Here is a 20,716-nt window from a genome sequence, read left to right as displayed (position 1 = left end):
TTCTCTTTTTTCCCTAATATATCGTGCTGTCTTTCTCTAGCTGACAGGGAAGAGTTACATAGATTGCTACTGCCCTATAATTCTCGATAAAATATGTGTATATGTGTATATATATGTATATGTATGTGTAATATTGTCCTGTTATACTTGATCACCAGTAAGTTTACACGAACAGATTGTGTTTTGCCATTTAAAGCATCGTTTTTAAACGTAGTCGATGAGATTACACCAACTTTCTTAGCACAACTGTGATGCATACAAAATGATACAAGTTTTACATCCACCGTTCACGAATCTGAACAGAACTACAATTTCAAAATACAACATCACACTGGAATTTTTTTTTTCTCTTGATATTAACCTTGGGCGAGTCTGAATTAACGAGGTTCTACTAGCTTTATCATTATCCACATGTCGTTTGTGCGAAGTAACAATCTCATTAATTTCAACTCACATAATTGAAGTTTCATTGAGTAATCTTCCTTCCTTATACGTTAACTACACAATTTCAGATATTTCTTTCTTGTCTGTTAATGAAGATACACCGAGATTCAAAAGTTTCTGCGAGTTTTACGTAGTTTTTATTATTTATAGAGATATTTCTAAGATAGAGCGAAGAAAATAACTGCTCAGAAATTTTTGTACCTCATTATATGTCTTCAACAAAACAGCACCTCCTCTAAAAATAGAACCTTATGGATTTTAATCTTTCTCTAATAATTCCAAATGTGTTGTCCTACTTGAGTACATTTTGTATCTCAACGAGGTTCTACCAGGATGCACAGAGAATTGAAGGATCATTTCCTTAAACTTAATGGTGACCAGTTCCTCGCGTGATTCATAGACGTTAATTGAACATGTAATTTATGATCTAGTTTCCTATAGCCGTTGTTCTCGTCAACTTCTATGATCGCATTATACAAGGACACCTAATGGTAAATAAGTCACAAACTCGCATCAGGGGTGCACGATTATCTTAAAGAATGTTCTCTGAAAAATTGATGATATTTTAGATTTGTAAGTTAGTATCTAATTAAGAGATTAGGCTTAAAGAATTGCAAATTATCATTTTTAACTAGTTTTTACAGAATATTATTTGCACAATTTGTACCTTCTCCAATATGTTTTGCATGGTCCGATGGGGAAACAAGTCTGCACACCCCTGACTTTTTAGAGAGTCCAACACACCAACACAGTATCTCATATTTTCATTAATCCTTCTTCTCTTTTTTGCCAAATTTCCTTTCTGCATACACAACCAAAACGCATTCCATTCATCCTCGTACTGACAATTATCTGGCAGTATAAAAAAAAAAAAAAAAAAGAAGAAGAAGAAAAACTTAATGTTCATGTTTGTTATGTCCATTGGTTTTTAATATTTGTGCCACTTACCAATCCAATTTTAAATAGATTTAAATAGTTAAATGATAACATTTTCCTTTTTACAAAATTCTCTTATGTTTTCATTCAAATGGAATGTTTCACTTAAACTTCATGAAGGTTTATCAAAACTCTACAATACTTAAAGCAACATTTCAAAAGGATACTTGCAAACAGGAACCTATATCGTGTAATTTACACTTCACCATCTCTTCTACACGAAAATACAAAAACGTTAAAGGAAAAACTGCCAGCTACTAGTAACTGCGATTCAGCAAGATTCAGATGACCGTACCAGAGATCTTAAACGTGAAATCATTCCTATATCTCATTCCTCTCTTTACGTACACGATATCCATTTCTCCTTCTTACAAACATTATTCGAATAACTCCAGACGGAAATAAAGATACATGTTCCTCGTTAATTACACAGCGCAGATTCGTGGAGGTAGCTGCACACGGCGAGAGACAAAACGAATCCCGAATTAGACCTTAGAACAGTCATTATTGACTATATTAATAGTACCATACTGAATCGTAGACTCACGTGTTACATTCATAATTAATCGTATGAGTATCATAATCTTAATTTGTGTACATAGTTCGTTTAATTACCTAATTAAGACAGTTCGGAACGGTATACGGATAAAGAACATTAGCTGGACCATCTAACATTCCCACTCAACGCATTCATTCGCTCATTCGCTCTCTCCCTTTCTCTCTATATATAATATATATATATATATATATGTATGTATATATATAATACATTATTATTTAATATTTAATACTTTAACAACGGATACATCGTAACTGCTTCAGCGCCCTGAGTCGAAATCAAGATAGTACGAAAAAAAAAAAAAATGAAACGAAGAGCGACACGGGTGCGCCATATTTTAGGATTACGCCATGTACATATACATTTATATATATATAGATATATTTATAATTTTCAACGTTGTATTCTTCGCGCGAATCTGGCTACGATATACGTATACACGTATACAAATAACGCGTACGTATACGTGTGTACGCAACACGTAATTTTACATATTATTATGGATACATCATGCATCAGCCAACTATGTATAATTTTCTCGACGTATTTACGTTTAGAATCATGACGATACCGACCGAGATATACTTCTCCTTATTAAAGAGAGACGATACTTCCTTACTCGACACATCTTTCAGAATACATAAAGCTTGTGGAACTATATGAAACTCTCTACTTTTTTGCTACATGAAAGGTTCTTCATACATACATACATGCACACGTGCGAACACATACGACCCCCAATCTCTCCCGGATTTTTGCCAGTATATTCTTTAGCCGAGAATTACTGGAAAAAAAACGCAACAATGTCAATGCAGTACTATCACAGTCAACTCTTACGGAATAGTTGCATCCGCGCATTCATGGAATTCTAAACGCAATACGGTTCATATCTGTTTAACTTGTCTATAAACTCTCTATTTATAGTCGCTTCGTAGAACTGTATACACTGAGACTACACGCATATTTCGGTAAGGCAACCGCCGTAAACTGAGTAAACCCGTATATGCGATTATACTCGATCAGCAGTAGAAATATGTGTACGGGAATCCATCGACACCGTCGTTCCGAGGAGATTTCTTCTTCTTCCATAAATCACCGGGGACGGGTCGGTTCGTGGCGGATGACGTAGAATAACGAGAATAAGCGGGGCACATTTTCTAGGCATATTACACGATATTTACAGAATTGGTGCTTCGTCCGCTCGTTTCCAATCCAAATTCCTAAAAACAGAAACTTTGATTTACCGATATGGATAATTATTAACAAAATAAATGTATAATATTCAATTCTCTATCTTTATTTTACAGTGTTCCTTTTTAATACTCGATAAGCTTCTACCTTTCGATGCAAGCCTTCAATGCAATTTCTTTTATCCTTGCAGTATAAAATTATTCGATGTGCAGTTACATGAAGTTAATTAGAAATTGGTGCTATTAGTAAGAAAATCTATTAGAGACTATGAATCAATTTTGAATGGAACAGTGCTTTGTTAGAAGATATGTTGCATACAAGAAAACTGGTTCACAAACAGTAATTTTTTTTTTTTTTTTATTGAAAACTGTTTCTGTTTTACAAATTGTTAAGAGGAATTTGAAACCATCGATGAACCAATCCATACGATCATGCAGTGTTCCATATTAATTACGAATACATGAATATCGTTAATTACAATATGTTAAAATATGCGCTGCATTGTTTTATTACTTTTAAATTAAGTTTCAATGTTAGACCATCGAGTCTGTACATCCTCCTCTTTCTTTTACTTCATAACTGAAATAAAATATAGTTTAATCAACTCTGTCGATTAGTATTTTTTCACTCGCAAACTGTTTTATATATATAAAGAACATAACATAAACTCAAAAGATCATAGAGCAGTGGCGAAACTAATTTATCATTGAAACTAATATACTTTTCATTCTTTTGAAATTTATAGAAGATCCAACGTTTCGTCACTGATCATTTTACATCCATGTGAAGGATAAGCAAATAGATACCTAATCTCTTCACAGAGCACCAAACGGATCAAGTTGGACTTGATTATTTTGTGGTTGTGTAGCAGCCTGGGGTTGCTGTTGCTGCTGTGGTTGCTGTTGTTGCTGAAGATTAGCACCCATCATGGGATTCGCATTGGGCATCATCATTGGTGCAGCTCCTCCTGCAACCATCATGCCACCAGGACCACCAGGCATTGTACCCATCATCGGCCTCATGCCCTGCATACCCTGCATGCCCTGCATGCCTTGCATTCCCATTGGGACACCTTGCATTCCCTAGGGACACCAGAAAGCCGTCCAATCAGATCCAGCCTGTACTTCTGGAACGTTTACCATTTCCAGTCCAACTGTTTCCATGTTTTTCTTCTTTCATATTATTTCCTTCCAATAACTCATTGTTCTATGATATTTCGATTCTTATCATGTAAATTAGAATTTTGTGTAATTACAGATTCGTTTTGAGTACGTGTAAAAGAAAGTGATTGTAATGAATATATTTACAAGTAGTTCTATCGTAGAAAAAGAATTACTGCAACCTATTTATTGTATAGAACATAGATATTTATTATATCACAAAACGCATGAACAGCTAAAAGACAACTATGTAGAAGGCCTACTTCGAGTTAAGTACACGTGTGCATCACATATACAGATTATATGCAAAAGCAGGAAACAAGGATGTGGCATGACAATAGAAAGTTAAAACTATTTATTATATTATTTGTCACTAACTGAATTGGCACTCGGCTATCTAAATAGAAGCTTACGAAATTGATGTCCGATGCAGCAAGTCTTTCAATTAACTTGATTTTATTATAATATTTGTTTCTCTTTTGCCAAGAACTAGTTAGCAACAATACTTGTTACGTACACTGACACGAAATCAAACCTTTGATTAAGCAACGTTTGTTTCGCTCGTAACTATTCTTTGTACAAAATATATAACTTACCAATGGTGCAGTGTGGGGAGGAAAGCCCAAGGTGGTTGTAGGAAGTTGCGTCATTCCTTGACCCTGCAACAGCCGGTAGCATGCCAGATGCCATGCATGCATTGTACAACTAAGTGTACGGGTTCATGTTTTATTTGTGTATACTCTAATATTATCTTTCCCTGATAAACTGTGTTTTCAAATGGTCGAAACTTTATGCTACACCGATTTCAAAGACTATCAATTGCTGTTGTATTTGTTGTGATGGCATTGCAATAAAAGAAAAAAAAAAAGAAGAAAAATACTGACAACAGTGCAAGATAATAACCGAGCTGAGTGCGTCTAAGTATCGATAAGAGTGAGATTGTGAATGATCATTGTAACGTGTAAGCTGAATGGACAATGAAGCAAGCGTGCTGATGCTAAGACTAATATCTCTAGTTACGAAACTATCAATTAACTGTTCTTGATTCGTGAACTTGCTCGTTTGCCTCCTACAGATAATTTACATGATAACTGTTTATAGGAAATAGTAATTGAATACTAATTAGAAACAACATGCTGATATTGTCGTTGTGTTTAATGGTGAGAGTAGATAAAGTATCGACACGTATCAGAGGAGAATAATAAGAATAATAAATACTATATACTCGAGGGTAATATCTTATTATTGTAAAGGAAGATAGTGCGATCACGATCAAAACCAACGTGCTGATAGTTCATCAATGCTGAAGATACGAGCAGCACAGTGATCCAAACTCACCATTGGACGATAACCAGCACCAGTAGTTGCTGCCATGGGTTGTGGTGTCCATCCACCAGCTGGACCTCCTGTTTTGGCAGCATTTTTAGGAGAATTCCATTGCATACCCCTAAAAGAAATGTATGAATTGTTATTTCAACGTATTATGCTATTTTTTAATTATGTAAAATAATTGAGATTCTCACTTGACTTGTTGTTGCGCACTTTTGTTGATAGACAAATTCTGGGCAAGGCTAGCAAGGCTGCTATCCAAATCCCCGGTCAAAACTTTCCCCGTGGATGCTGCATTTTGGGGTTGCCCTGCTGCTGAAATATTATTATGTCCAGCTACGCTGATAGGCATCAGGATCGAGCCCGAACCGTCAAAACCTAAGCAACGTCTACATCAGCCAAAGCCCCAAAATAACGAAACCCAAAGCGATACACGTTTTTCCTTACACAGATAGAGAACGAATTTGATGACTTTGAAGGAAAAATCAAAATTAATCGTAATACACTGTTTTTCACTGAGCAAAATGAAAGATTCAAAATCAACTATGTCCTATAATCGTCTATAAGATTGAAAATTTTCATAATGAAAAGTCATGCTTTTAAATATACAAAGTGTTCGAAAGTGTAAACACGTGTATACTAAATACTACAATAATAAATGAACAAGTACCATGAGAATTTGTCATAAACGAATACGTAAAGGTAATGAGCGATGGAGCTAAATTGATTGCAGTAGCGATACATGCAAGCACGGCATATTTATGAACCATACCCAATTCAATAGTAATCTACTTTACGAATAAAAAATAAGTGTGAATCACTGATGATATACAATTCTGAGCACATACTGCCGTGTTAATTTCAATCCTATTTCTATTTCTAAATGTGAAGCATACATCAATTATCCTCGCTTGATTCGGTATGAAAATAATTGGTGAACCCTGTTTTAATTCCAACATACTTATGCGCCACTATTTTATCTCGTTCAAGCTTCCTTAATAACGAACTGAAAATCAAACTAAATTTAAATTAAAATACACGGAAATAGTATGTATATAGCCCGTTAGTATATCACCGGAAGCATCACTGATTCCCTTGGCATGCAAACAGCAGAATCATCTATACATTCCCGTCACCTGAAATCGGTTGCTTTGCCGGGGAACCGTACCCCGCCGGGACTTGGGTAGGAATACCGTAGCCGGCCATTGGACCACCAGGCATAACAGGCTGCCCGGTGGCGGGCATATTGCCGACCATATCGAACATGCCGAAACCCTGTTGCATAGGTTGTTGCTGTGCTTGCTGCGCTTGCTGCGCTTGCTGCGCGGTTGGGACTTGTTGTTGAGCGATGGGTGCCGGTCGAGACGGAGACCCGCCCAGTGCCATACGAATACTATCGTTCAAATCTTCGAAAGCGCTTTTGCCTGGAGCGGCGGCGGCGGTGTTGATCGACGCGGCTGATGGGGCTTTTCCAGCCGCCGCTCCTGCTGTAGTTGGTGATGCTGATCTTGGCGTAGCACCGTTCATGGCTGTCGCGGGAGGCGGCGGTCTGGGAGGCGGCGTGGCAGTGGACTTACCGGAGGCTGCAGTCGCTGAGGATACCGTCTCACCGGCAGCATCCCCGGCGGCTCCTCCCTCCGCGGTCTTGGGCACTGCAGAGTCGCTCCCAAAGAGATCTGCCTGACCGCCAGCACTGAACAGGTCTCCGGTCTGCGATTGTTGCTGGCTCTCGCCACCTTGGTTCGCGGCACCCTGCTCGAAGAGACCAAAAGCGGCTGCGTTTGACTGCGGTGGCTGAGGACCGAGGGAAGGGAAATCGGACATGAAAGGGTTCGGTACGGATCCCGCTGCTCCTGGAGCACCAGCTTGCGCAGAAATTAAGGTGCATCAATTAGCTTTCACGCTCGGTTAATTGCGTTTTAAGTAAGAATGCCTTGCAGTTATTGTCGTGCTCTTGTACCGCGTGTACACTCGCTCAATGATACTATTCGAACGATATCTCTCAGTGGTAAGAAACGTCGTTGCCAGCATTGTGTATTATTTATTAATCAGAGCTTTTTGTTAAAGTGTTAAGCGAAGCAACGATGATTCGTACGACTGTTAATGATGAACTTTGATACTTGAGAAGTTAACCGAATTATTCTTCCTAAACTCGTTACATTTAGTAGGACAGTATGATTAACTTGCACAGGCATCATCTATGAATCTAGAAATTTAGGATGCAGAAATATGATACAAAATTTGAAGCGAAACTTCCTTCACAATAAAGATATACGAATACATGTACATGTACAATGTGATGGTGATGAATAGGAAACGGTGCAATATATTTGTCCTAATAAGTGCAAGAATAAAATCATCCTGTCGCGAGAAAATGACGGATCAATTACTCACCGGATTGAGAATCTTGATTGCCAAATACGGAAGAGAAACTGTTATCTGTAACAAAGTTATTATTTGCTGGGGGCACTGCGGCAAAACCTACAAACCAAAAATAAAAACAAACGGATGAGAGAACTGAAAATTTCTGATGATTTAACAAAATGTGCGAGATGGTGGTAAATCAAAAATTAAAAAAAAAGAAAAAAAAAAGAATAATTGTATTTACCGTTACCGTTAGTCATCCACATATTGTTTTGCGCTTGTGTGGTAGGCGCAGCTGCAGGCTGTGGTGCGCCAAACATGTCCGCAAAAGGATTGCCTGCTAGCTGAAGCAAATCGTCTGATGCTTTCTGTGGCTAAAACCAGTGAAAACGATACATGAGGCAACGCTGTTAAATAGAGGTAATTCGTCCAAGTAAAAGTACCTGATTTTCTGCCGTCGCTGATGATGCACCAAACAAATCTACGATTGGCTGGTTGGCGTTATTCGTTGGAGAACTGAGGAATGGATTCGTGCTTGGGCCGCTCGACGGAGATTGTACTTTTGCCTGAATATTAAGCAGATAATGAAACATTCCGTTCTACGTATACGTATCGATAATTTATAAGAATGTTGTACAAGTGAGATACCTTGTACTGATTCATAGCGGCTTCCTCTTCCGCGAGAGCTTGCTGCCGTAACGCTTCATCGATATGTCCATTTCCAGCATGGTCGAGTCGATTGTTACTCGCTGCTGTTCCAAACGCAGTACTGGTGGAAGACAGGGCGGACACTCCCGACTTTACATTCGTTCTATTGCTGCTCGGGTAATGATTGGGCGATGGATGTGTGTTTGATGGAGCAGTGGATTAATAGAGGAAAGGAGGAGAAGCCGTATCAGCGTAGACAAGTGTGGCCATAGGAGAGAAAAGGAACGATTATTGAAAAAAAAGGAGAAGACAAACAAAAAAACAAAGAAACCAGTGTAGTACGTATAAAGATATAAACGATGTGTAAAAAAGTTCAACTACTTAGTGGTCATTCATACGCTCGCATCAGACATACACACATGCGTAACGGCTAGCTTTCTTTTACACAGATTGCCTTGTATCTTTTTTACAGATTCTTCACTCGCATAAGCAATTACTTTAACGTAAGCTACCTAATATGTTTTACAATGGAAATGAAATAAAAGCATGTACTTTCTCGTTTGCTACTGCTACAAACACATTTGCACGCACACACACACGCACGCACGCACGCACGCACACATTTATATACAGATTTCATTCATGTGCAAGAATCACCTAGCTTCTAATCGTAAGATCAGAAAAACTAGAAATAAAATTTTCTGCAAAATCGCTGAATATTAATTGCAACAAAATTTTCACGTTATAAATGACTATTACAATTGTGATAATGTTACAAGACTGATTCTTCTGGCGCAAAATAAATTTTACAAATATTGTACTAAACTTATCAAGAACACATTAAGTGGGACGCGTGTGCCATAAAAACAGAAATTAAAAACTTTGTAACAAAACATAATGCTTTGAATGATAAGCTAAGTGGTATTTCAGCAAACACATAGATTTTGGCTTAAGTAAAAGCTTGAAATACTTTGACGTGTATCTAAAAATCATAAAAACAATGAATTCTAGTACTTAACACATTCATAAACTGCAACTATAAAATGCAAAACATAAAAAATTGGAACAGAAACAGGGGAACGAAAATTCCGAATGAAAAAAAGCACATGTTCTCAAGCAAGAAAAAATAAATATCAATATTACCTTTCACCCTACAATTTACAAAACATTTTGCGAGGAAATAGTATGAGTGTCGGTTGGATGAAAAGTGGGATTTGTATTTTTGTATATGTAGAATTTGTAGTAGAATAGTAGCAAAGGAAAAAGTCTGATGGGATGCCTAATTTATATTAATTAATATCTCTTGACATAAAATTCTATAAAAAAAACTTCTTTTTAAGTAAAAATACCTATTTTTGAACCACAACTCTATACTGAATGATATGTTCATTTCACGTGTTACCTTTAACTTTTGCTAATAGACATATCGCAAAATATTTCTCAGAATTAATTGATTTGATCCTACTCTGAACACTAACTCGAGATATATGAATGAATTGTAAATGAAATACCTTGCAGATTGCGTTGGTGTATTTGCTGCAGAGCCCTTCTTTCCTTCCAAGGAAGCCAAGTGTTGTTCTAATGCATCCAACAAGCTGCTTGGAGCCTAAAAAACGATTCGATCCAATATGAAATAATAATAATTATCCAATGAGCCGGTACTTTGTCAAAATAAAAAATTGCTATTCTATAAACGTGTTACCTTTGTTAGATCAGGTATATCCCCTTTATCAATACCGACATTCTGTAAAATGATAAAATTAGTTTCACACATTACTACTTGTACTAGGAATAAGTAGAAGAGGAATAACTTGAACCAACCTCGGCAACTTTCAAGAATTCACCAACCCGATCCATTCGTATCAGAAACTTTTTATACAAGTCCAAAGCCTCGCGACATTGCTTTTTATTCATATCAAAATATTTTTCTAAAATTCAGTAAGACAAAATTTAAGTAATCCTTTTAGAAGGTACAACGCGGATACTGGATATACTGTACCTAGTAAATTAATAATGCCATCGTTGTAACAAGCAAATAATCGGATCAGATCTCGAAAGAGAAGCATAAAAGCCATGTTTATAACACCGTTTGTAAGATCATTAGCGGTACAGTCGAATTCTAGCAAGGCGTCCAATTGTGCCTGGAGAACTGGCAAGGTTTTCAATAATTTTTCAGCGTTCATGGTTCGCAGGGTGCGATCCTCCTTTCTGAAATAAAATTTAAAACAAACGAATTATTTCTGAATTACTTTCAATATTACCTTTCGTTTATCGATTACTAACCCTCTCTTAACTTTGCAAAAATCAAACGCTACAGTTCTGTAGGAAAGAGCCTTCTCGTTCAGATACTTGGCGTATCTTCTGATGAATGGTGACATGTCATAGCCTGATGAACAAAAGAAATACAATTACTCATTGAAAGACAAACTCCACGATGAAGGGGAAACATTTTTTTTATTTATTTGAATCAAGTGACATCTTAAGGAGGTAAGAAAATATTTCTTGAATGAAAAAAGTAGACGGATCTGAGGCAAAATATTGAACAAATGCAGGTGCAAATATTTGTGTGCATGGTATAGTGTGTAAGTGCAAGAGAACAGGCGTTGTTAGACACGCTTTCAGTTTGAACGTGAGAAGTGCGTGCGTTATACAAATACTAGATAGAGATTCGTCTCAGTCTTCGCCGTAAGCTGTGTATGTAGAGAAAGCACGCGATGGTATCAATTTAATTAGAGCTAAAAATCCCAGGAGAGGAATGCTAGTCTCCCAATAAAATTTCTGACGGATCACACGACATTTAATTACCATAAATTTTAGATAGCAATCTGAGATACGAGGGAATTATTATTACACACCAAAAAAGAAAAAAAAAAAGAAATTATTAATAATTAGGAAATGATTGAATGTTAACTCACCGATACGTGCTCCTGCTGTGCCCAAATAGACAAAAAAATTAGTTCCAAGTTAGTAAATCATAGACAGAGGCCAGATACAGATAGCTGCACAATGTTAGGAAGTTAGTCAGGATGAAGTTATTTAATTTTTAACTATGAAAGAACAAAGGTTTACAGTGTATCGTTATAGACACTCGTCACTACTTGTTATTTAGCCCTATATAACCAGATCCTTCCAACAAGTATTTGAAAACTTTCTGAAAAACTGTTACTTGTTACATAGAGTTAATCGACAAGCAACAAACCTGAATCCAATTTAATCTTATTAATTCGTTATAAATAGACATCGTGTACTTGTGCTTGCGTGCATGTACTTTATTTTTAGTAATTTCATGTTACTTCTAGTAAGAAACATTAATGAATTAAAAAATCAAAGCAACAACAAGATAAACTTGAAAATATCATGCCTACTCGAGTAATAGTTCAATTAGATAACCAATTGGACGATTTAATTAGGATTACAATTATTTATTATTTAATTATTAGTAGTATCTTCTTCGGTATCCTCAGTTTGAAGCTTTCAAGATCGTTCGAACTGGCTAGCTAATTGAATAACTCGACGGAAGTTTAACGCAAGCAAATTCTTTTAAACATTGTGGTCACCTTGCACGCCGCTTTTATCGAGAAAATTACTGAGCTGAAACGTGCTGTTACTGGACGCCAGATACTGTGTAAACCTCTGCAACAAAAAAAGACATCCATTTATTGATAACATTCCCATAGAACAATCAATACGTCCTATTTTAATTAATTCTAATCTTAGCCCAGAAAAAGAAGAATGGAAGTTAATTTTATTTGTCATGGAAGAGTGAAGTCTTTGAAAATAAAAATCCCTATCATTATCATAGTGACTGTGAATCTATTGCTGTTGTCTATCGAATCGCATGTGCAAACCGCAAATGTTAGACTCTAGTCACGGACTCGTGCTATTCGATCCCGTGCACATTCACGCACAAGCGACTGGCAAGGGCGACGACACTTCCCCTCTTCGACTCATCATCACTGAACCGAAATGAGTTAGATGACCCCTGAACGAATGTAAATAATACTATGTAACTTACACGAATCGCTCAGATTTACCGTGAAACGAGGAGTGAACATTTCAATGAATGAATTTTAATAGGAAATGACTGATGTTGAAGAAGAAAAAGTAAAATTCAATTATTTCAACTCTTCCAAGACTTTCCCATGTTTCTGACCTTTTTATTATGCAGAGAAAGATTTACATAACAGACTGGTTTCCTAAATACCTTTCAATGAAAGCTTATTTGATTTGCTATAACTATTGTATAATAAGCTAGATTTCAGATATCTTTTTGATTCTATAATAACTTCTGTAATCAACTGATTACTTAACACTAGGTTTACTCTTTTCAATATTTGTAAAGTCTTCTATTTATTTGCCCAGTATATCTAACTATTATAATACGTTAAGAAATTAATGATATTAACTTCATTTGCTGCATTCTGTAAAATTAATTATTAATCGCTACGGTCTTCATTGGCAATGCGATTCTAAAGGAAAAATTTGTAAAACAAATTGCAAAAAAAAAAAAAGAAGAAAACCCCCTGCTTCATCAAAGCCCAAGAGCAGACTGACTGGCCTACATCTTTACCTAGGGGTGAAGTAACAAGCCCTGTGATTGATGGAGTACGACTGATTAAACAAGCGCAGCTATCTGATTGATCTTAAGTGTTTAATCGGTAGTACTGTTGTCGAAATAACGTATCGTAATGCGACTGGTACGAGTTTATACGATCATATTTACATTATTTTGCAACTTTAGAAATTCTCAGGAAAGAAATTTAAATTTTCTTGTTAACGCTAGTGTTAAGATCATTGTCCCATTAATATACTAATCGTACTTCATAGATCTTAAAATAATATATGTAGAATAAATAAAATAGATGGAGAAAACAAAGATTTTGTTGTACATTCACAACAGCATTGAGGCAATTGCTATAAAGAAGCAATTAACCAGAATGCCCAAGTACTATTCTTTTTAATTGAAGAATCGCAAATCTTCGCTACTCTATCATCTTCAACAACTTGTCGTTCGTCGAGAATTAAAGGAAAAGAAGTTTGTCTGATTGCATTCGAGAAGCCACTTATCGGCTGAATACTCGGTACTCTTGGATCCTGTTCTGCATTGCAGATAGAAACGAACAGTCTTTACCTCGTTGCCATAACAAAGCATATGGTGGACCGTGATCAGAGCTTTGAAAACCACCGTCCAGTTGGTGTTCTGTGATCGTTCTATTAGTAGATTCGCCAGCTGTGGTATCGACACGTTCGGCTCGTTTGTGCATCGTACTAAATCTGAAAAGAAGGAAAAAATCATTATCAATATACTGACAATTATTTTCATTGTTGTTCAAGGATGTTCTGGCATGGTAACAAGCAGCTGTGAATATATATATATATATATGCATACTGTAACAAATTTCTCTTGCTCAATTGAAAAATTCAAGTAAACATCCTTGCCAAACAATTAAAGAGAATAAAAACGATTACATGTGTTGCAATGAATCCTGTGATAATACGGTAACAATTAAAGCAAGGCTTTTTGCAAATTAACTTCAATTATTCCCTGTAAACAGACTTCAGATAAATCTTCTCATTGTTCCCTGGAATTATGGAAATCCCAGTAAACGAGGCTGATCAATCATTATCAGTTCCACAGGCTGTTTCCAATAAAAGCGTGCTACGCACATTTCGCTGAGACGCTTTATCGTTTCTTTCTCTAGTTGAAACAACGCTATTGAGTGGTCAGTAAAGAGATACGACTGAACGGAACCGTATAATCTCCTCTCGTGCTGTTTTTACCGCATCTATCATTGATACGTCCACAGCAGTCGGCGAAGAAAACCGTAATGACCCCTAATTGAAAGAGCAAAGTGACAACCTTTCGATTCTACTTTGCTACCGCATCTACAACGACAAAATACTAAATCTCTGACCGGCGATGAATATTCCAGAAGAAACGTGGAACGAGTCTGAACCAGTCTTCCTGGTCACTTCTCTGGTGTCGTGACTCATATTATGACCATAATCATGGGAACAGTCCAAGTAAAAAGTAAAAAAGAATAAAACTATTGCAGCACATTGTTTTATCGAATATATGTATACAATGATCTGTTTATCAAAATGAAAATATTTTTAAGAGATACGCCTTGTGCCAGTTGGTATAGAAACAGAGATATAGGAAGGAAGGAAGGGCTAAAATTAGCTACCTGCATTCGTAGAAAGAGAAATATACTACTCCGTTGCCTTTTCCTTTCAAATAATAGAAAGTAGAATAAGAAGAGAGTCCTCTGCTTCATTTGTTAACAGAATTATTTCCTATTGCTAGTGACATTGCAGTTACTATCTCTCACTGGATTTATGCAATCTGAAAAAACACAGCTTGTCATCGTTTCATCTTCGTACAACAGTTTGTTTATTTTCAGAGAAGAAAGTCTGATATACCCGTTGCCAAAACGTTGGGGAGGTTCGCGACGTGCTCGACCTTGTCACGCGCTTCCTCTTCTAATAATGTACTAGCAAACGCGAGGAAGCGAACCCAGAGAACCAGTGTCCCATTCAGTAGTGTCCTTCTATTTATAAAAGGTAAGAAAACCACAAGATTAGACACGCAGTTCAATGCGTTTTCGCCAACCGTGTAACAAGGCGAACCGAAGCCGTGCTTCTTGAAGAAAATCAATAGTCGAGGAGGTGCCCTTTACCAAGGCCACCTCGTGATCGATGCTTTCCAGGTGAACCTTACGGTGAAACAAAAATGTATTTGAAAAATTCTTGCTATTATACTTGAACGACCTTGAGCGAGATCCAAATCCCTATTTCCCTATGTTTCTGCCACATTATTGATCCAACTGAATCTTACAACTGCCTGTCTTCTCTGTGTCCTATCAGTTAGCATCGCTCATCCCTGCATTATGAATTCTTCTTGTGATTTTCGCTTTCAAGAGACCTCCACGTGTAACTGCCTTCTACGAACAGCGAACAAAGCCCTTTGTCGGCAGCCAACACTCCAGGAGGTCCACACAACCAGTTGCTATAATCTTAAATAAATATGGACTTCTTAGATTTCTTTTTTACAATATTTAAATGTAGAAAATATCCTTACCTAATCATTAAGTATGATTTCAATTACTGTATACTCTTCGGTATTTAGATTTGTTTAGAAAGTGTTACAGCTTCGCACAAATATGGCTTCTAATAAAATCAATGAAGTCGAGACTCGCATCGCGACCCTCGCATTTTTATAAATAAACAACGACGCAGTTTAAACATGTTTATAACCATCGGTCCATTTAAGCGGAAGAAAACTGATGAATCAAACAATTGTTAGGAATAGAATAAGGAATAGAATGTGAAATATAGACGAACGCAATCATTATCGGAATTATCTGAAAGTTGAAGGGGTGTGCTCCTCCCGAGTCCAGACTCGTAACGGGGGGCGTTACCGATAACGTGTTTTGGTAAGACGATAGCTGCAACAAGCGCGGATTATCAAAAAAAGAATGAACTTTCGTCAATTGCAAAACATCAATTTTTGGTTACCTTATTTTCTCATTTTTTCTCCAAGTGGAAATAAATCCGTCAAAATGAATGCAATAACCTTTTCTAACGTGGTTTTAATTCCCGCCTTAAAAATGCGATAGTAGCGCCATTCGATACAAGTATCGCATTAGAAAATGATCGAATTTGAAATATCGAAGTATCGCAAAAGTATCGAACAAAAGTATCGTACTTATTTGAATTTATTCGTTACGATGTTCCAAGGTAAGTAACCTCGTTTTTTACTTGACCAAAAGTTTAATTTACATTTAAAATGTGATTCAGCAAAAAACATTTCACGACCACTGGCCGACATGAAATAACAGCGATACTTTCGTTACGTAAAAATGCAGCAATACCTGCAACCCGATGTAACCACAACGTCGAATCGAGTGAAATAACGGCAGAGCTGTAAAAATGGAACGAGTCGAAGGACAACGATTATCAACGATCAAGAAGAAAAAGAAGCGTGCGAAGAAGGCACAGGAAACGAGGAACGTCAATAGGGGCGAATACCATGAAAATCTTGGACGTGATTCATCCGTACAATGGCCGTGCTCAATTACGTAGCTGAACAAATTGCACAATTCGATGAGACTCGGAATAGACGTTCTCGTATTGCAGGTGTTTTCCATACCGTGTATTTACACGTATTAAGTACGGGAATTACTCATTGACGACGCATGAATCAGAGAGTCATTGAACGTTGGGAAAAACTATCTGAAATAGTGGAAGAATTAACGTATGCATGTATTTTTTAGTTCTTTTTAGTGAAAGCAAGCGCGGTTCGGAAGAAATCCAAAAATACCAACATAACCTCGTGTCAAAGCAGAAAGCATTTTATCGGCCCTACTATCAAAAAACAATAATAAAAAAGGACCAAGGTATGGTTGTTTCGCGACGACATTTCATCTCGCCAAACTATCATCATCAACGGCTTTATTTTTAGATTAACGTGTGATCATCCATCGAGGTGACCTACGAATAAGCAGGCATCAAGAACGATCGCGAGGTCATCGGCTGGGAATCAAGTGTACGACCGATCGATACACACAGAATCTCGAACGAAAGCTACCCAGGGAGCCATTCCTAGTGGGCATGTGCGAAATTCATAGTCCATCGATGGACAGTTCTCGATTACCTGATCGATTCAATTCTCTCTGATCTTTGGATCATTTCAAACGGTCAATCTTACCATGGTAATAGAAGCTGACGTTTTTAATTTTCTACATAAATTGTACAGAACTGCATTTCTTACTTGTAAGAAATTCTTCAAGTTTATAATTGAAGTTGCTTTTGTATCGACAGCAACAATGGTTCTGCTTCGTTACACCTCAAAGCAGCTGTTCAGTTTTATACAACATTCGCTCCTGAATAACGGAATTTTCCCTTTTGCAGCTTGAAACCGAGTTTAACGAAATAACAAACTTCAGCGTTCCCGAACGAGCAAACGGTTTTATATTCTACCACAACGAAATTACCGGTATAATTTTCCAATTACGGGAAACGAAGTTTTCCTCGGGGAAAATCAATTGCTGAAGAAGCGACTGGTCTCTGTATCCACGTACATGCTTTCCTGCAAAACTTTTGTTTTCGAAAATGCTGCCACGATGCGAAGATTAAGAGTATGATCGTTGCAAGCTGTTTAAGGAAAATGACGAGCGTAGATAAACGCAAGATTAGTCGGAGCCCCATTTTTCAATACTTATAGAAGATACTTCAACATAAATATGTGATATAAAACTTGGTAAGAAAGGCGTGGAACATATTGCGTCATTCTAAAGTACAAAACTGGGACCAAGTACTATCTTTATTAATAAAAAAAACACTGTAAAACTGTTCCAGAGAAAAGGACGCTCGATAATGACATCATTGATAGGAATTCGTTTCGCTATCTAAATTAGCAGACCGGAAGAAAGACCGTAAGTTCCGTTCCATTCCATTCCATTCCACTAAAACGGAAACAACAGCCTCTCCAACATTTTTATTTGCAAGAATCTAAAGGAACGTTAGGTAAATATATTAATCAATCGACAGGTTGCACAAAGATCTTTATGATAATCTTTTTTTAATCCTACAGTAGGGTGGAAAAGGAGAAGCGCGAACGCCGTTATAAGATCAAATGAGACAATTAGAAATAATTCAATATAACTGAAAGGTGCAAAGACCGGACGTTACACTCTTCGATGAGGGTGGACTTTTAAATTGAAATAGATACAGGTCACAGCACCTACGCGTGTACCTATAAACCTTGATGCACAACCATGCGACAGTGAAATCGATAATCGTGAGGAACTCGTGTGGTTTCTTATCGTTCAGACATTAACTTCTTTTTGCAGCATCGATAACTTTGAAAATTAATTAACGAAACAATACACGCAACAATGACGGTGGATATGAATTTCAAATTATTCGTAACTGACTCGACTAGTGTGAAATCAATATAGTTAACCAGGAATTAGAGATTAATTTTGAAATCTTTTTCTTCTTAGCTTATCGATAGTAACCGTGAGCATAGTAACGGATACCAGACCGATAAGGATTACAAGGTGTACACAAACTGTGCGTACAACTGTGCGAATTCTAAAATTATTCAGCAATATTCAATTTTTTCTATCGACACGCACCGTCAGAAATAAGTTTCGACTTTAACACGTACGTGACAACGTTCATAATAACGTAACAGCTCGCATAGTCGCAGGAAACTTAGTTAAGAAACTACTTTCGCGTAAAATATCACTTATCAACAGCGATTCTGTGATACAAAAACTTTCACCGTTACTCAATTTAAATTCAAGATTATGTAAAATTAGCATTACTACATTTGTCAATGATCTTTTTATATTCTACGGAACTAAACTCGTCTACGTCAATGGAAATGTTTTTATAATTATCAATAAGAATTGTGCGTTTTAACGTAACTGTAATGACCGACATGTAACGTGACGGCAGGTGCTTTGCCAGTGAGCTGTGGAATCGATACGAACAGTCGTGTGCAGTTGCTTACGTTTCAAAAAGAAAAAATAAAGATTATTCTTCCTTACAAGGAAACGTAATCTTTATCAATATCGTTAACGTAAAGGTAAGAAAAAATGTAAGCTAATACTTTGTACACGGTGAATAATTTGAAACTTTGATGACGTATACCGATCTTTCGGTTGCCTCAAAAGGCACAAGTAATTGTAAGTGGCACGAAATAGCTATGGAATGGTAAAATTTTTGGCTTTCTTCCCGCGTCACCGATCAATTCTTCTTACAATTAGACCCGTGGTATCCTTATGGATCCACCTCTGCGAGGAAGTACGAAATGTAAGTCGAAACACCTTCCATATAATACCACGAAATGGAAAGTAACCCGTTAAAGTCGGTTCGTGCATCAAACATGACTATTCCTTCTGGACATCAAGGAAGTTGGTACCGTGGAAAATCATTGAATCTCAAGTGAAATATATTTATACAGGTTCGTGGAAAAGAAGCATCGTTTCTAGCAACGATACCGACAAATGATCCTCTCACTTTTCCCAGTGAAAACAAAGACGATGAAATGAATTGAATACCAGAATACTAAAGGGTAATGCACGATTGAAAGCAGATGAATAAAATGAATCTGCTTACATTCGAGATGTTTCTTCTTAGGGCCTATCATCTCCTCGGTGGTTGCTTTACATACAGCTTTAGCAAGGCCCTGCCCGGCGATGCTGTGTCTCGCTGCTAATAGTCTGTCGTTGATGGTCTGTCCCGCCATACTGTCGTTCCTTCTGTCACACTGGAAGTCTTTATCAGCTCACCTGCTACCTTTTGATCCTATTCTATAATCACTTTCCAAGATCGTTCGCCAACTCGTCGATGGGGAGTAAATGTGTCACAGGCACACCACTCGTGGGGTAACCGAGGAAATGTCTCACTCGAACGATCGAACGAGTAACATCGAATGAAAAATCGTTATGTACAGCCGGTTCGCGTGAATATTTCGATTTCGTAATTCCCGGTACCGGCCTGCCAACGAAATCGCGATTCGATCGAGCCCAGAAGCTCTCTCGCACGCGTTTACGGCTAAGCTGGCTGGACGGGCTGGACGACAGCTCAGCTCACGGCGACGACAGAAGGCTCTCACAACCTGCCAAAATGGCGACCCGGACCTCCTACTCCTTCGCCGGACCGATCACTCCTGACAGCCAATCCTCGACTTTCTCCGCAAACACGGCCTACCACTTCTGACGTCATACCACGTGGGTCAAAACAAGCATCCATTCGATAATAAAATAATGTTTTTAACAAATTAATATCTTCAGTTGATGCTTTCAATAAGAGTTTCTTACATTTTTGTTTCATCTTCTAGCTTTGTAGAGTAGGAGTGATTAAACTTGAGTATCGGCAGCCTAAGATTGATTATTATCATTTTAGACGAATACTGCATAATTTTTTATATATAATAATAAAAAGATCCGTACTTACAATTAAAATATTTCCATGATAAATTTGAAATCAATAACAGCAAATGAATCTCGGTCCACATGTATTTCTGGCAAGGTAGTCCATCTAAAATGTATCATGTCGATGGTTAACAAAT

The 20,716-nt window shown here is 37.2% G+C and overlaps 1 protein-coding gene and 1 long non-coding RNA gene across 28 annotated transcripts; one reads left to right on the top strand and one right to left on the bottom strand.

Annotated features, from left to right (window-relative positions):
• Positions 1-1,311: 1,311 nt before the first annotated feature.
• On the bottom strand, positions 1,312-20,307 carry lap (phosphatidylinositol-binding clathrin assembly protein lap). Of its 27 annotated transcripts, none has more exons than XR_013062512.1 (20): positions 19,762-20,307; positions 13,763-13,905; positions 12,189-12,264; positions 11,547-11,561; positions 10,915-11,017; positions 10,631-10,839; positions 10,453-10,559; positions 10,334-10,375; positions 10,143-10,237; positions 8,632-8,800; positions 8,427-8,549; positions 8,228-8,357; positions 8,014-8,100; positions 6,756-7,484; positions 5,814-5,931; positions 5,629-5,737; positions 4,887-4,995; positions 3,937-4,212; positions 3,644-3,709; positions 3,022-3,159 (listed from the first exon to the last, which is right to left on the bottom strand). XR_013062512.1 is itself a non-coding variant. In XM_076689457.1 (19 exons), exons 1-18 carry the CDS (start codon positions 19,889-19,891, stop codon positions 3,946-3,948), a joined length of 2,667 nt encoding a protein of 888 aa, XP_076545572.1. In that variant the 5' UTR covers positions 19,892-20,307; the 3' UTR covers positions 3,022-3,159; positions 3,937-3,945. The 27 variants fall into 27 exon arrangements, 24 of the variants coding, with proteins under 24 accessions (XP_076545574.1, XP_076545575.1, XP_076545580.1 ...); XR_013062510.1 differs by having other exon boundaries at positions 4,887-4,949; positions 19,762-20,306; XR_013062511.1 differs by lacking the exon at positions 3,644-3,709.
• On the top strand, positions 16,319-18,221 carry LOC117606613 (uncharacterized). The gene is made up of 3 exons (XR_004581997.2): positions 16,319-17,345; positions 17,545-17,893; positions 17,992-18,221. It is a non-coding gene; the product is annotated as an uncharacterized LOC117606613 (long non-coding RNA).
• Positions 20,308-20,716: the final 409 nt, after the last annotated feature.

This window comes from Osmia lignaria, chromosome 8 (genome assembly GCF_051020975.1).
Source record: "Osmia lignaria lignaria isolate PbOS001 chromosome 8, iyOsmLign1, whole genome shotgun sequence".
Lineage (NCBI taxonomy): Eukaryota > Metazoa > Arthropoda > Insecta > Hymenoptera > Megachilidae > Osmia > Osmia lignaria.
This window is presented reverse-complemented; position numbering and strand designations above follow the sequence as displayed.